This window comes from Rhinoderma darwinii, chromosome 5, assembly GCF_050947455.1.
Source record: "Rhinoderma darwinii isolate aRhiDar2 chromosome 5, aRhiDar2.hap1, whole genome shotgun sequence".
In the NCBI taxonomy this organism is placed as follows: domain Eukaryota; kingdom Metazoa; phylum Chordata; class Amphibia; order Anura; family Rhinodermatidae; genus Rhinoderma; species Rhinoderma darwinii.
In genome coordinates this window covers 118,560,190-118,577,317 of record NC_134691.1, presented here as the reverse complement: position 1 = coordinate 118,577,317, position 17,128 = coordinate 118,560,190, and the positions used below count along the sequence as shown (strand labels likewise).

The following is a 17,128-nucleotide window of genomic DNA, read 5'->3' as shown; positions in this document are numbered from 1 at the left end:
GTTCAGGATGGGCCGCACCGAGCCATTCTTTTTGGGCACGACAAAAAGGTTGGAATAGAAACCCCCGGAATACTTGATGATTCGATTCCCCAAAAAAAGGCTGTAGTCCTGGAGAGGGGACTATCGAACAGCAGACTGAAAGAAATGCTCTGGAGGAAGGCTGGCAAATTGTATCTTGTATCCAGGAGGATACCACCTCCTGAACCAAGGCGTCTGAAGTGTGAGAGTGCCAGACGTCCTTGAAGTGCAGAAGCCTGTCCTCCACCCAAGGTGAATCAAGTGGGGACCCTCCTTCAGATGGAAGTGGCCTTGCCGGCTCCATTTATCGCAGGTGGGACTGGGGTTGCTTAGCCTGGCAAGCTTTGAAGGAAGGTTTGGCCTTCTGATCCTGGTGAGACTGGCCTGGGAGACATGGTGTTGGAGAACCCAAGAAAGGACTGAAAACGAGGACACACCTTTTGGCTAGAGTAGTTAGTTTGACCATGCTTTGAGGAAGATGGATTGTCTTGTCAAATGTGGCATCTGAGATCATTTCATCCAATCTAGGTCCAAAGAGACGGGAACCCGTAAAAGGGAGCAAAAACTCAGGGATCGCTTGGAAGCTGTATCAGCAGACCAAGCTGAGGAGATGCGGCCGGCGCTGCACTAATGAGCGGCAGTTCAGGCACTGAAGACAGAACATGGGGGTGTTTTGCAGTGCGCCCGCCATGTTCTGTCTTCAGTGCCGGCGCTCATTAGTGCAACGCTGGCCGCATCACATCATCCTGTCGGCACGCACTTGTCAGGAGCGGGGCAATGGCTGTATTACACAGCAGCAGCCCCGCTCTCATACATTCATGTGTTACTATACTGAGCTGTGTTTCGATGCATCCCTAGTGTGGATATGCCATAAAGGTTACACCTTTCACCATTTTTTTGGGTTTTTTTTTGCAGGAAGGGTTGTAGTTTTTAAATGGCACTCTATTGTACCAAAAGATAAACTGGGAAAAATTTTAGCGTTGAATGGGGGAAGAGGGGAAATAGTGACTCCTGCATCGAGGGTCAATACGAATACGGCGATAAATTGACACACTTTTCTTTTGTAGAACATCATAAAAACAACTGTTAAAAAAACAAAAAAAAACAATGGTCACCATATTCAGAGAGCCATAACTTGATTTTTCCGTCAATGGAACAGTATGAGGGCTTGTTTTTTGCAAGGTGAGCTGTCATTTTTATTTAATACCATTTTGGGTACATACGACTTGAAAAAATTTTGTTAAAAAAAAATATAAAAAATAAAAACGTCTTAACCCCTTAATGACACAGCCAATTTGAGTTTTTTCCTCCCCACCTTCCAAAAGCCATCTTTTTTTATTTCTTCGTCGACACAGCCGTAAAACATAGAAAAACTATATACATATGGTATCGCCTTATGTGTATCAACCCGCAGAATAAAGTAAAATTGTCATTTATAGCTCACGGTAAACACTATGTTAAAAAAAAAAAAAAAAAAAAAAGGCAGAATAGATCGTTTTTGGTCACCTTGCTTGCCAAAAAATGAAATCGAAAATAAAAAAAAAATTAAGTGTACCCCAAAACTGTACCAAATGAAAACTACAGATTGTCCCGCAACAAATAAACCCTCTCATAAATCCCATGGAGAAAACAAAATGTAAAAAAAATTTATAGCGACAAAATGTGCAGGGCTTTCCAAAAGCGGATAAGATTGGGCACAATTTCAGTGAGACGCTGGCCACGCATCAGCGATTATTTACTCCATTATTATGCCCTCTTATTATGCCCTGACTTACTTTGACCAGCTTACATATGAAAACTGAAATACCAGTAAAACCCCAAACAGAACTACCACCAAGCAAAATCTGCGCTCCAAAAGTCAAGTGGCGCTTCCTCTCTTAAGAGCCCTACAACATGCCCAAACAGCAGTTCGCGTCCACATATAAGGCATCTCCATACCCGGAAGAACCGGCTTAAAAGTTTATGAGGCATTGGTCTTCAGTGGCACAACATATTGTGCATTAAAATGGCATATCGGTGGAAAAAAAAACAACTCAATTTTCACTTTGCACGATCCACTGTGCATTAATTTCTAATGTAAAATCACCTGTGGGGTTAAAATGCTCACTACACCCCTTAAAGTGGCATAAGGGGTGTCGTTTCTAAAATAGGGGTCATTACTTGGGGGTTTGTTTTACTATTTGACCTCAGAGCCTTGCAATTGTGGGCCAATGCTGTGAAAATCACCAAAATAGGCCTCAAATGGTGCTCTTCACTTCTGAGCGGTCTTGTCCTGGCAAATGATAAATGCCTTGAGGAGTGTAGTTTCCAAAATGTTGTAATCTCAGGGCTTCCACTGTACTCAGGGGTTTTTCAAATGCGACAAACAATCCAGCAAAGCCTGCATGCCAAATAGCGTTCCTTCCCTTCTGAGCCATGTTGTGTGTCCAAACAGCAGTTTATTACCACATATGAGGTATTGCCGTACTCAGAAGACGTTGCTTTACAAATGTTGGGATTCTTTTTCTCCTTTATCTATTGTGAAAATGGAAAAATCTGAACTAAAATGACAGTGGAATTAGGCAGTGAAAATGAAAATCTATGTTTTTGTTATTTGCCTAATAAATTCAGCAAAAAACCTGTGGGGGTCAGTGCTAACTACACCCCTTGATAAATTCCTTGAGGGGTGTAGCTTGCCATATGGTGTCTTTAGGGGGGGTATTTCCTTTGTTTTGGCCCCACAACACCTTTTTAAACCCAAAATGGTGCTTAACATATACTCTAATAAAAAGGAGGCCCCACAATCCTCTATGTACTCCTTGGCTTCTGAGGCTGCTGCTTCGTCATTAACACACTAGGGCCATATGTGGGATATTTCTAAAAACTGCAGAATCTGGGCAATAAATATGGAGTTGTGTTTCTCTGGTAAAACCTTCTGTGTTACAGAATTTTTTTTATTAAAACGGACTTTCTGCTAAAAAAAAAAAAAATGCCATTTGTAAATTTCACCTCCACTAAGCTTTAATTCCTATGAAATGCATAAAGGGTTAAGAAACTTTCTAAATGCCGTATTGAATACTTTCAGGGGTTCAGTTTTTAAAATGGGATGATTTATAGGGGGTTTCTAATATAGAAGGCCGTCAAAACCAGCTCATAACTGAACCCTCAAAAAAGGTTTTTGAAATTTACTTGAATATGTGAAGTACAGTAAAAAAAATAGTGCAGTACCGTGTTAGCCAGAAACAATAATGAATTGTTATATGAATATAATGAAACCTTGAGTATGTGAGAAATTGTTGCTAAAGTTTTAAGCCTTGTAACATCCTAGAAAAATAAGACGTTCAAAAAACAATGCAAACATAAAGCAGACATATGGTAAACAATAACTAGTAACTTTTGTGTGGTGTTACTGTGTCTTACAAGCAGATACATTTACATTTATGAAAACGCAAATGTTTGCAAATTCTTTAAATTTGTGTTTTTCACACAAACCATGAAAGTATCGACCAAATTTTACCACTGTGTCACGAGAAAATCTCAAACACTTGAAAAAAATAAAAAATAAAAAGCATTCTAAAGTTATTACCACTTCAAGTGACAAGTCAGATTTGGGAAAAAAATGGCCCAGTCCTTAAGGCTAAAACGGGCACAGTCACTAAGGGGTTAAAGAGTACTAATGTACAGGTGAAATTACACTATAGAGAAACAATAGGTCTATGACAGGACCCTAACACTAATCATAGTACGTAGGTTAACCCAATGGTATTAATAGATCACGTTTACCATTATCACTGAGAAAAGTAGTGCACATACCAACAGGCAATGACTCTCCAGGTGAACAAACATAGCCTTCTGCAGACTGTCTACAAGCCAACATATCATAAGGAACACTTTGTATTTCGTTTGAAGATTCCTCCTCTGAGCTGCCACCTTCCAAGCCTGGACGAAAACTTGGTCTATGTTGTTCATCATCCTGCAAAAAAAATAAAAAAATAAAATAAAAAAATAAAGAAATACTATGGGTCGATGCTACAAACCTGTAGGCAATCCCAGTGCCGCTGTATGGTTTCTGCATTAGGCACTGTATTATTTATTACCTAGAAGCAAGGCTTTTATGGGAAGATACCTCACTAATACAGTGTGCAATGGAACATGATCATTTCTCAGATTTACATTGAATCAGTATAAACCCCTTACTGACCACCCACTGACTTTTGAAGGCGGGCGGTGCAGCTTCTGAAGGCGGTGCATAGCAATGAGCACTCATTCTATAAGCAGGAGTTCTTACCAACAGCTCCTGTACTTAGAGAAGCCTCATAAATACGGCCAGGATTGCCGGGACCTACGATCCCATCCGTTTAACCCTTTCGTTGCCGAGGTCCGTGACCACAGCGTGATCAATGGGGACTTAGCCGATAATGCAATCAAGAGGGTAACTAAAAAAAATTAAATCGTCCAAAAATGCTTTTTTTTCTATATTTACGCTGTCGAAATAAATTACTCAATAAGGCCTCATGCACACGGCTGTGCCCATAACCACAGCCCGAAATTGCGGGTACAGCCGGCCGCCGACGCGCAGCATTTTCGTGCCATTACTTCCATACAAAGTATGGGAGCACTGCCCGCAAAATCCGAAAAGTAGGACACGCACCATATTTCCCGGCACGGTTCTATGGCACGGACACCTTTCCGTAGCGCTACGTAAAGGTGTCCGCGGTCAATAGAACCGGGCGCGTCCGTAATTGCGTACCGTATTACAGTCCACAGTTAGAGTTTTTCCACGGTCGTGTGCATGGGGCTTAATTTATTTATTTTTACCCTCAAACTGTGCAGGCAAAAAGAAAAAACACAGGATTTTTTTTTTGAGTACTCATGGTAAAATCCTTTTCTTGTCCAGATCATTGGGGAAAACGGACAGTGGGTAAATGCTGTTGCCACTAGTAGGCTTGAAACGATGAAATAAAAAGGTGACTCCTAGAGGATATACCCTGCCGATAGACACAGAGCTATTCAGTCTGTTCGCAACAGTATGAGAAACAGATACAAGGTAAGAAGTACGTCAAAACACGAGAGGGGAATCCCTTAAACGAACTCTAAACTAAAAAGCGTGAATTCCAGCTGGGGTGGCAGAGTATTTAAACTAGGGCTGAGGAGGGAGGTCAAAGTAGAAAATAAAGGGGAAGTCAGGTTAGAGAGGGGTCAGACTATATTGGTGGGGGGAGAAACAGACTGTGGGGAGAGGACTAGACAACGGGATTGGGAGTTAATTTTGTTACAAAACAGCAATGAAAATAAAAATTCCCAAATAATATAGATCTAGTTGGTGTTGCTGAAACATGGCTAGACTTCTCATGATTGGGTTGTAAATCTACAGGGTTTTACACTTTTTCAGAAAGACAGGACAAATAGGAAAGGTGGTGGTGTATGTCTGTATGTGAGAAGTGATATGAAGGAGAGTGTGAAAGAGAATAGTGGGTGAAGATTGTGAGGAGATTGAAACCTTGTGGGTGGAATTACAAAAGGGAGGTAAAGGGAGGTGCACTGACCTAAACCGCAGGGGGCCAGCAGTGAAAGACAGCAGAGTGCCTGGAAAGAAGCTGGAGGAAGTGTTGGTCCGGCTGTGAGAGAGCACGGACCAGAAGTGACTGTGAATAAAGGCAATAAGTACAGATTGCTGGGTGCCTGGAGAATATCGGGTAATCTGCTGGAGGCCTGCTGGAGAGGTGAAAGTTGCTTTGGGAGGGGGTCAGTATCAACAACTGTCCAATAGAAGCTAGTGGAGATATCGGGGGCTGTATCACGGATTTGTCATGAACATACAGGAGCCTGTTTTATGGGCTACAGGCGACTGTCCGCCATTGACCTTTCATTGCCAGCAATGACAGAGGGGCCCATGCCGGGATTGATGAGGCAACCAGTACGAAAAAGGATGGAGGGATTAGGAGGCCTTTTTTTGCCAAACGCGGTTTTCCTTACTTCCAGTACTATGGTTATTGAGGATGCAGTTGGGGGAATCTGATTTTTCATCGGACCCTAAAACATCTGGTTATTCCATGGAGATAGCTGACACTCAGGACTTTGGAAGTCCAAAGGGACCTCAGTATCCTGGAGGAAAAAAGGAACTGTTCGCGGATTTTAACCCCTTCCCGACCACCCCACGTAGATTAATGGGCTGCAGCACTGGTCCTTGTGCCTGCAACCAGTTAATATAAAGGGGCTCCTAACAGAGCACACAGGCGGTCCCGCAGCCCGGCATCTCCCAGTACAGGTTGCTACTAGCAGCCTTAGTACTGGGGGAAAACATTGGGTCGGATCACAGCGGTGATTCGAACCAATTAACCCCTTAAATGCGGCAGTCAATAGCGACCGCCACGTTTAAGTTGTTATAGCAACATCGGCACCCCGCTACGTGATTGCGGGGGCCGATTGCTATGGCAACCGGAAGCCTAATAAAGGCTTCCGGACTGCCATCTATGGAAGGTGATTAGGTCCTGCTGGAGGAAGGACCTAATATACATCCTCTCAGTGTGAAACTGACAGGTATTATAACAACGATCCAACAATTGGATCTTCAAGTCCCTATTGGGACTAAAAGAAGAAAAAAAAAAAAAAGCTACAATATAAATGTACAAAAGTAAAATTTGAAAAATCGCCCTTTTTCCCTTATAAAGTCCTTTATGAGCAAAAATATGAAAAAAAATAAAATAAAACTATGCATAATTGGTATCGCCACATTCGTAACGGCTTGAACTATAAAAAAATAATGTAATTTATCCCGCCATAAAAAAACTATACCGGAGTCACTTCAGCTGTCAAATAATTGCATAAATAGGAATCAAAAAGTCGCATGTACCCAAAAATTGTACCAATAAAAACTAGTTTGTTCCACAAAAAACAAGCCCTCACACAGCTTTCCTGATGGAAAAATAAAAAAAGTTGTGGCTGTTAGAATATGGCGACACAACACAACTAAATAATTTTTTTAAAACTGATTTTATCGTGCAAACAGCGTAAAACATAAAAAACCTATATACATATGGTATCGCCGTAATCGCATAGACCAACAGAATAAATTAAATATGCCATTTATAGCGCACGGTGAACGCCGTATAAAAAAAATACAAATTGAAGTTTTGCCTAATTACACTAAATTCAGCAAAAAACCTATGGGATCAAAATGCTCACTATGCTCCTAGACATTCTTTTTAGGGCAGTAGTTTTCCAAATGGGGTCACTTCTGGGGGGTGTTTTGGTCCCTCAGGGGCTTTGCAAATGCGCCTTGACACCCGAAAACCAATTGAGTAAACTTGAGCTACAAAAGCCAAATAGCGCTCCTTCCCTTCTGAGCCCTGCCATGTGTCCTAACAGCCGTTTATTACCACAAACGGGGTAATTGCCGTAATCACGAGAAATTGCTTTACAAATCTCGGGGCGCACTTTTTCTTTATTCCTTGTAAAAATTGATAATTTCTACGTTTTATTGGGGGCAAAAAAATTAGATTTTCATTTTTACGGACTAATTCCACTAAATTCAGCAAAAAACCTGTGGGGTTAAAAAGATCACTATACCCCTTGATGAATTATTTGAGGGGTGTAGTTTGCCAAACGGTGTCGTTTTGGGCGTGTTTCCACTGTTTTGGCACTACAAGACCTCTTCAAACCTGACATGGTGCCTAAAATATATTCTAATAAAAAGGAGGCCCCAAAATCCTCTAGGTGCTCCTTTGCTTCGGAGGTCTGTGCTTCAGTCCATTACCACACTAGGGCCACATATGGGTTATTTCTAAAACTGCAGAATCTGGGCAATAAATATTAAGTTACGTTTCTCTGGTAAAACCTTTTGTGTTAAAGAAAAAAAATGGGCTAAAATGGATTTTCCGACAAAAAAATTAGTAAATTTCCCCTCTACTTTGCTTTAATCCTGTGAAACACCTAAAGGGTTAAGAAACTTTCTAAATGCTGTATTGAATACTTTGAGGGGTGCAGTTTTTAAAAGGGGTGACTTATGGGGGTTTCTAATATAGAAGGCCCACAAAAGCCACTTCAGAACTGAACTAATACCTATAAAAATAGGTCTTAGAAATTTTCTTGAAAATGTGAGAAATTGCTGCTAAAGTTCTAAGCCTTGTAACGTCCTAAAAAAACTAAAAGGATGTTCAAAAAACGATGCCAACATAAAGTAGACATATGGGAAATGTTAATTAGTAACTATTGTGTGTGGTATTACTCCGTCTTACAAGCAGATACATTTAAATTTAGAAAAATGCTAATTTTTGCAAATTTTCTCTAAAGTTTGGTGACTTTCAAACAAATACTGAATTTATTGATCAAATTTTTCCACTAACATACAGTACAATATGTCACGAGAAAATCTCAGAATCGCTTGGATAGGTTAAAGCATTCCCAAGTTATTACCACGAAAAAGTGACATGTCCGATTTGAAAAAAATTGGCTGCATCCACAAGGCCAAAGCAGGTTCAGTCCTGAAGGGGTTAAACAGGCACCGATTTTTTTTTCTGCGGCTGTTAACAGGGGTACCATTGTTTTGATTAAATATTCAAGGAGAGAGCTAATGCAGATTCGCAAGGATGTGCCAAAAGGTATTACTAAATTAGTGAGGATTCCTAGGGATGTGTGGAGGCCATTTAGGGGGTGCAGGGTCAGGCCATAAGGTACGGGCAAAAAGAAGGAGGTAAAAACCGGCGCTTCCATCTGTTCTAATGGGGAATGTGAGGTCTCTAGGAAATAAAATGGATGAGCTGGTTGCAATGGGGATGTATGTTCGTGATGTGAGGGAGTGTAGTATTTTAGCTTTTACAGAGACGTGGCTCCACAGTGATATAACCGATGCGAGTATTGAAGTTCCAGGGTTCTAATTAGTAAGAGCGGATAGAGACTTTGAGAGTACAGGGAAGAAAAAGGGCGATGAGTGGTACTGTACATAGTAATAGTAAATGGTGTCATCCAGGGCACATCACTGTTAAAAAGACTTATTGTAGTATCGATATTGAATTGCTTGTGGTGGGAATAAGACCATATTACTTGCCGAGGGAATTTAATGTTGTGATGGTGGGGGTGGTGTATATTCCGCCGTCTGGGGACGCTAAAGTGGCGTGTGATGTTTTATCATCTGTAATATCAGGTATCTTAACTGTATATCCTGACTGTTTTTTTGTATTAACAGGGGATTTTAATCATGTGTCACTGATTTGTCTTACCAAATTTTATGCAGTATGTGGAAGGTGCAACAAGAGGCGACAGAACGCTGGACTTGTTGTATGCCAACATGAAGAAAGCATATCGTACCGATAAACTACCGCCGTTGGGTCGTTCGGACCATAATTTGGTATTAGGTCGGCCTGTATATTGCCCAATTGTAAAAGCAAACCTGGTTGAAATGAAACATGTAAGAAAATGGACCAAGGAAAGAGAGGAGAGGTTAAAAGCTTGTTTTGAAGTAACGGATTTGGGCGTTTTTGGCGTTGGGGTAGACGGATGCGATATTAATGAGGTTACAGAACATATTATATTAACTTTTGCACTGATATAATCGTACCTCAGGTGCAAGTGAAGTGTTTTGAAAATGACACACAATGGGTAGGAAAGGATCTCAAGGAGTTACGGAATAGAGAGAAAAAAGCCTAGAGAGATCGGGATGATGAAGCGATCAAAATAGTGAAAAGTGAGTTGAAGTATAAAATAAAAGAAAGTAAGGAGGCATATAAAAGGAAACTGGAGCTCAAACTTGCTAAAAATAATGTGAGTGAGGTTTGGTTAGGAATGAAGGCCATAACAGGGATGAAGAACAAACAAAAGATAGTCGATATGGATGAGGAAAAATTAAATGAATTGAATGATTATTTTAACAGATTTTCAAATGTTGGAGATGGTATAGTGGATCGTAAGATTAAAATCGAATATGATCTGAAAAGATGATGCAAGATGGAGATGGATGTGGTACTGGGGTTTTTATTGAGTCAGCGGACGATGTGGGAGAACAGTTAAAAAAAATTAAGTCTAAGGAAGGCTCCAGGCCCGGATAGGATTAGTACTAGGGTACTAAAAACTTGTGCTGATGCATTGTGTGAAATAACAGCGGATTTATATAATTGGAGTTTGATGATGGAAAAAGTACCGAAAGTATAGAAAACATCTCGTATAGTCCCAATTCCTAAAATAGCTAAACCGTTGAGGGTGGGTGATCAACCAGTGGTATTAACTTCTCATATGATGGTATTTGAAAGGCTGATGTTAGCGTACCTTAAATCAGTTGTGGTAGAACACGAGGATCCTTTACAGTTAGCTTATAAACGTAGAATTTGGGTGGAGCACGCAGTTTTATATTTTTTTACATAGGGCTCACTTTTTTGAAGACGCAGGGGGTGATAGTGAGAGTTATTTTTTTTTTTACTTTTCTATTGCTTTTAACTTTATAAGGCCGGACCTAATGGAAAATAAATTGGAAGGAATGCAAATTAACTCTAGAGTGTCTAACTGGCTTTCTGATTATTTAAGGGGATGCCCCCAGTGTGTGCATAGTGGGGAATGTACATCGAGGATAGAAATAAGTGATATTGGAGCACCACAGGGGACTGTTATCGCCGTTTTTATTTGCGATATATACGGCAGATTTAAGGTACAATACTGGAAGTTGTCATCTGCAGAAATTCTCTGATGATTCTGTAATTTTTGGGGCGGTAAAGGGAGGCTGTGATAAAGAATATAGGGATGTGATATCTGAAATTGTTAAATGGAGTGTGGATAATGGGTTGGAATGAAATATTGGGAAAACACAAGAAATGATTATCGATTTACGCAGGAAAAAAGGAGACAGTCTATTCTAAATCAGGAAGAGCAGAGAGTGCGTTCGTACAAATATTTGGACCAGAATTTGGATTGGATCGAGAATACAGAAAAGGTGTACAAAAAGGCAATGAGCCGGTTGTATTATTTACGTAATTTGCGCTCGTTTAATGTGTATAATAAAATTATGCTAATGTTTTATAACTCTGTGGTCGCTACCATTATATTTTATGGTGCCGTTATTTAGGGAGGTAATATCAGAGAAGCGGAAAAGAATAAATTAAAGGTGGTGATCAAAAAGGGAAAAGCGATCATGGTTAGTGAGGTGCCGTTATTTGAGGAGGTATTAAACAAAAGGTTATTAACCCCTTCACGTAGATTAACGGGTTGCAAAGCTGGTCGTTGTGCCTGCAGCCCGTTAATCCACGTGTGCTCCTAACAGAGCACACAGACGCTCCCCGCAGCCCGGCATCTCCCAGTACAGGCGGCTACTAGCAGCCTTAGTACTGGGGGAAAACATCGGGTCGGATCACAGCGGTGATCCGAACCGATTAACCCCTTAATTGCGGCAGTCAATAGTGACTGCCGCATTTAAGTTGTTATAGCAACATCGGCACCCCGCTACGCGATTGCGGGGGCCGATTGGTATGGCAACCGGAAGCCTAACAAAGGCTTCCTATCTGCCATTACGTTAGCCGATTAGGCCCCGCCCGGAGGCGGAGCCTGATCGGCTTGCTGTCAGTGAACAACTGACAGTTCTAATACATTGCACTACATGGGTAGTGCAATGTATTAGAACATCAAACAAACAGTTGGACCTTCAAGTTCCCTAGTGGGACTAAAGAAAAAAAAAAAGTGTAAAAAAAGTAAAAATAAAAAGTTTTAAAAATACAATAAAAGTTTCAAATAATAACACAAAACACAATCCCCCTTTTTCCTTTATCAAGTCATTTATTATTGAAAAAAATAATAAAGCCATACATATTTGGTATCGCTGCGACCGTAACGACCTAAACGATAAAAATATAAATGTTATTTATTCCGCACAGTGAACGCCGTAAAAAAGAAAAAATACTGACAATTGCTATTTTTTGGTCACTTTGTCTTCCAAAAATTGAAATAAAAAGTGATCAAAAAGTCGCATGTACCCAAAAATGGTACCTATAAAAACTATAACTCGTCTCGCTAAAAATAAGCCCTCATACACCTCCGTCAACGAAAAAATTAAAACCGTTATGGCTCTCACAACATGGCGACAGAAAAAATCCATTCTCTTTACAAAAGTTATTTTATTGTGCAAAAAGTTGTAAAACATAAAAAAGTTCTATAAATTATGTATCGTCGGAATCGGACTGACCCGCAGAATAAAGCTAACATGTAATTTATAACGCGTGGGGAACGCTGTATAAAAAGAATTAAAAAATAATGTCAGAATTGCTGTTTTTTGGTCACCTGGCCTCCCAGAAAAAAAAAAAAGGATAACATGTGATCAAAAAAAAAGTCACATGTACCCCAAAATGGTACCAATAAAAACTACAGCTCGTCCCGCAAAAAAAACAGCCCTCATACCACTAAGTCTATGAAAAAATAAAATTAGTTAAGGCTCCAATAAGCCAGGAAATAAAAATATGCAGATGTGCCGGCCCGAGGGGAACGTTTCTTCTGTTTCAAGTGGCGAATTATCAAGGCCCCTAAAATTAGGGAACCAGGAAGGGGAGGGCCCAAACATATCTGCTGGAAGCGAGGGTGCCCGTATTATACCAGGACAACACTTCTCAGCAAAATTCCTCAAACTGCAAAGGTGCGGAGTGTGGACCAAAAGGGGGATAAGAAAGGACACAGTTTATCAGTGCGACACCGGCCTGTGCAGAAAGGAGTGTCACAGCGTAACACACATCTATGGATTATTTTATTGTTTTTGTTTACCCCACTATACCACCTGACTATGCCCCTTATATACTCCGCCCGGCTTACATGTACCCGCACATTATAAACGGAAACACCAGTAAGACTCAAAACAAAAACTACTACAAGCAAAATCCACGCTCCAAAAGCCAAATGGCGCTACCTCCCTTCTGAACCCTACAGTGTGCCCAAACAGCAGTTTACTTCCACATATATGGCATCGCCATACCCGGGAGAACCCTTTTAACAATTTTTGGGGTGTGTGTCTCCAGTGGCACAAGCTGGGCGCCACATATTGGCATATCTATAGAAAAAATCCAATTTTCACTCTGCAACATCGAGTGCACACCAATTTCTGCCAATCACCTGTGGTGTTAATATGCTCACTACACCCTTAAAGAGGCTCTGTCACCAGATTTTGCAACCCCTATCTGCTATTGCAGCAGATAGGCGCTGCAATGTAGATTACAGTAACATTTTTATTTTTAAAAAACGAGCATTTTTGGCCAAGTTATGACCATTTTTGTAGTTATGCAAATGAGGCTTGCAAAAATCCAAGTGGGTGTGTTTAAAAGTAAAAGTCCAAGTGGGCGTGTATTAGGTGCGTACATCGGGGCGTTTTTAATACTTTTACTAGCTGGGCGCTGTGAAGAGAAGTAACAGCCTCTTCTCTTCAGAACGCCCAGCTTCTGACAGTGCAGATCTGTGACGTCACTCACAGGTCCTGCATCGTGACGGCCACATCGGCAGCAGAGGCTACAGTTGATTCTGCAGCAGCATCAGCGTTTGCAGGTAAGATCGACTTACCTGCAAACGCTGATGCTGCTGCAGAATCAACTGTAGCCTCTGCTGCCGATGTGGCCGTCACGATGCAGGACCTGTGAGTGACGTCACAGATCTGCACTGTCAGAAGCTGGGCGTTCTGAAGAGAAGAGGATGTTACTTCTCTTCAGAGCGCCCAGCTAGTGAAAGTATTAAAAACGCCCCGATGTACGCACATAATACACGCCCACTTGGACTTTTACTTTTAAACACACCCACTTGGACTTTTGCAAGCCTCATTTGCATAATTACAAAAATGGTCATAACTTGGCCAAAAATGCTCGTTTTTTAAAAATAAAAACGTTACTGTAATCTACATTGCAGCGCCCATCTGCTGTAATAGCAGATAGGGGCTGCAAAATCTGGTGACAGAGCCTCTTTAAGTGAATACCTTGAAGGGTGTAGTTTCCAAAATGGGGTCACTTCTGGGGGGGATCCACTGTTTTGGTCCCACAGGGACTTTGCAAATGCGACATAGCGCCCAGAAACCAATCCAGCAAAATCTGTACTCCAAAAGCCAAATGGCGCTCCTTCCCTTCGGAGCCGTACTCTGTGCCCAAACAGCCGTTTATGACCACATATGTGGTATTGCCGTACACAGGAGAAGTTGCTTTACAAGTGTTGTGGTGCTTTTTTTCATTTATTTGTTGAGAAAATGAAACATTTTCAGCTAAAACTACGTCTTATTGAAGAAAAAGGATTTTTTTTCATTTTCACTGCCCAATTCTAATAAAATCTATCAAACACCTGTGGGGTCAAAATGCTCACTACACCCCTAGATGAATTCCTCAAGGGGTGTAGTTTTGTGAATGGAATCACTTTTGGGGAGTTTCCACTGTACTGACACCTTAGGAGCTTTGCAAAAGTGACATGGTGTCAAGAAACCAATCCAGCAAAATCTGTGCTCCAAAAGCCAAATGGCGGTCCTTCTCTTCTGATCCTTGCCGTGTGCACAAACGCCAGTTTATGACCACAAATGGGGTATGTCCGTACTCCAGAGAAGTTGCTTTACAAATGTTGTTTTTTTTTTATTCCTTTATTTGTTGAGAAAATGAAAAATTTTGAGCTAAAGCTACGTCTTATTGGAAAAAAAGGTTTTTTTTTTTCTTCACTGCCCAATTCTAATAAAATCTATGAAACCCCTATGGGTTCAAAGTGCTCACTACACCCCTATATGGATTCTTCAAGGGGTGTAGTTTGGTAAATGGAGTCACTTTTTTTGTGTTTTCACTGTTTTGGTCCCTTAGGGGCTGTGCAAATGCGACGTGATCTCCGCAAACCATTCCTGCTAAATTTGAGCTGCAAAAGCCAAATGGCGCTCTTTCCGTTCTAAGCCCTGCCGTTTGTCCAAACAACCGTTTATTACCACATGTGGGGTATTGTTTTACTCGGGAGAAATTTCTTTACAAATGTAGTGGTGCATTTTCTCCTTTTAGTCCTTGTGGAAATTAGAAAAAATTAGCTAAACCTACATTTTCTTTGAAAGAATGTAGATTTTAATTTTCACGGCCTACTTCCAATAATTTCTCCAAAAAACCTGTGGGGTCAAAATGCTCACTATACCCCAAGATAATTTCCTCAAGGGGTATAGTTTCCGAAATGGGGTCACTTTTGGGGGATTTCCACTGTTTTGGCGCCGCAAGAGCCTTTCAGACCCGACATGGTGCCTAAAATATTTTCTAATAAAAAAGGAGGCCCCAAAATCCTCTAGGTGTTCCTTTGTTTCTGAGGCCTGTGCTGCAGTCAATAAGTGCACTAGGGCCACATGTGGGGTATTTCTAAAAACTGCAGAATGTGGGCAATAGATATTGAGTTGTGTTTCTCTGGTAAAACTTTCTGTGTTATACAAAAAAAAATAGATGAAAAATTAATTTCTGCAAAAAAAAAAAAAAGAAATTTGAAAATTTCACATCTACTTTGCCTTAATTCCTGTGAAACATCTAAAGGGTTAAGAAACTTTCTAAATGCTGTTTTGAATACTTTGAGGGGTGAAGTTTTTAAAATGGGGTGACTTATCAAGGGTTTCTAATATATAAGGCCCTAAAATCCACTTCACAACTGAACTGGTCCCTGAAAAAATAGCCTTTTGAAAGTTTCTTGAAAATGTGAGAAATTGCTGCTAAAGTTCTATGCCTTGTGATGTCATAGAAAAATAAAAGGATGTTCAAAAAACAATGGCAATCTAAAGTAGACATATGGGGGATGTTAATTAGCAATTTTGTGTGGTATTACCATCTGTCTTACAAGCAGATACATATAAATTTAGAAAAATGCTAATTTTTGCAATTTTTCGCAAAATTTGGGTGTTTTTCACAATTAAATACTTAATGTATCGAGCAAATTTTGCCAGTAACATAAAGTCCAATGTGTCACGAGAAAACAAATCTCAGAATCGCTTGGATAGGTAAAAGCATTCCGAAGTTATTACCAATAAAGTGAAACATGTCAGATTTGAAAAAATTGGCTGCGTCCTGAAGGCCAAAACAGGCTGTGTCCTGAAGGGGTTAAGGAAGATTAGTGCAATTAAAGTAGAGGAGCTGCATTCGTTACATATTTTAAATCTATAAACAAAACTGTTTTAGTGATAGATTGCTACAATTTCGATGTAGTAAAGAACGATTTAAGATGTTTTATGCCAAAGGCTATTGCACTTTATAATATGTGTCAGAATGCTTTTTTATTATATGTACTGTAAATGGGAGTTACAACTGTGAACCAATTTCCCTTTTTGGGATAAAGTATCTATCTATCTATCTATACACTGAAAAAAACTTACTTTTGGTGTAATCTATAGACCCCCCCCCCCCCAATATAACTGAGGAGATGGAAGGTCAGCTATGTAAACAGATGGAGCAGGCTGCGCAGGCGGGTACAGTAGTGATAATGGGAGATTTAAATTACCGGGATATTAATTGGTGTCATTGTTCGGCTACAACTGCAAAGGGGAGACATTTCCTCAACCTGTTGCAGGAAAATTTTATGGGCCAGTTTGTGGAAGACCCGACTAGAGGTGAAGCTCTGTTGGATCTGGTCATTTCTAATAATGCAGGGATTGTTGGGAATGTCAATGTTCGTGAAAATAGGGCTACAATACGTCGGCAAACATCTGCCCATTCATTTGAATGGGTTTGCCGACGTATTGTGCAGACGACCTGTAATTTACGCATCGTCGTTTGACAGCTGTCAAACGACGACGCGTAAATTGACTGCCTCGGCAAAGAAGTGCAGGGCACTTCTATGCCACGTAATTTGAGCCGTTCTTCATTGAACTCAATGAAGAGCAGCTCAAGATATACGAGCGTCACAGACGCCTCATATATTACGAGGAGGAGCATTTACGGCTGAAACGACGCAGCTGTTTTCTTCTGAAAACAGGCTGTCATTTCAGCCGTAAAAGCCAGCTAGTGTGTGAACATACCCTAACAGTGATCACAATATAGTTACATTTTACTTATGCTGTATAAAAAAAAAACAAAAAAAAAACAGGCTGGGAGGGCAAAAACACTTAAATTTAAGAAGGCCAATTTCCCCAAGATGAGGGCTGCAATTCAGGATATAGACTGGGAAGAACTAATGTCAAATAATAGAACAAATGATAAAT

The 17,128-nt window shown here is 40.5% G+C and overlaps 1 protein-coding gene across 5 annotated transcripts in view; it reads right to left on the bottom strand.

The window, feature by feature from the left end:
- CEP192 (centrosomal protein 192) overlaps positions 1 to 17,128 on the bottom strand; it is a 223,014-nt gene that overhangs the window by 147,334 nt on the left and 58,552 nt on the right. For all 5 annotated transcript variants that reach the window (XM_075826454.1, XM_075826456.1, XM_075826457.1 and 2 more), the window contains one exon: positions 3,811 to 3,970. In XM_075826454.1, the coding sequence (XP_075682569.1) occupies positions 3,811 to 3,970 (160 nt within the window). The remainder of the gene's footprint in view (positions 1 to 3,810; positions 3,971 to 17,128) is intronic.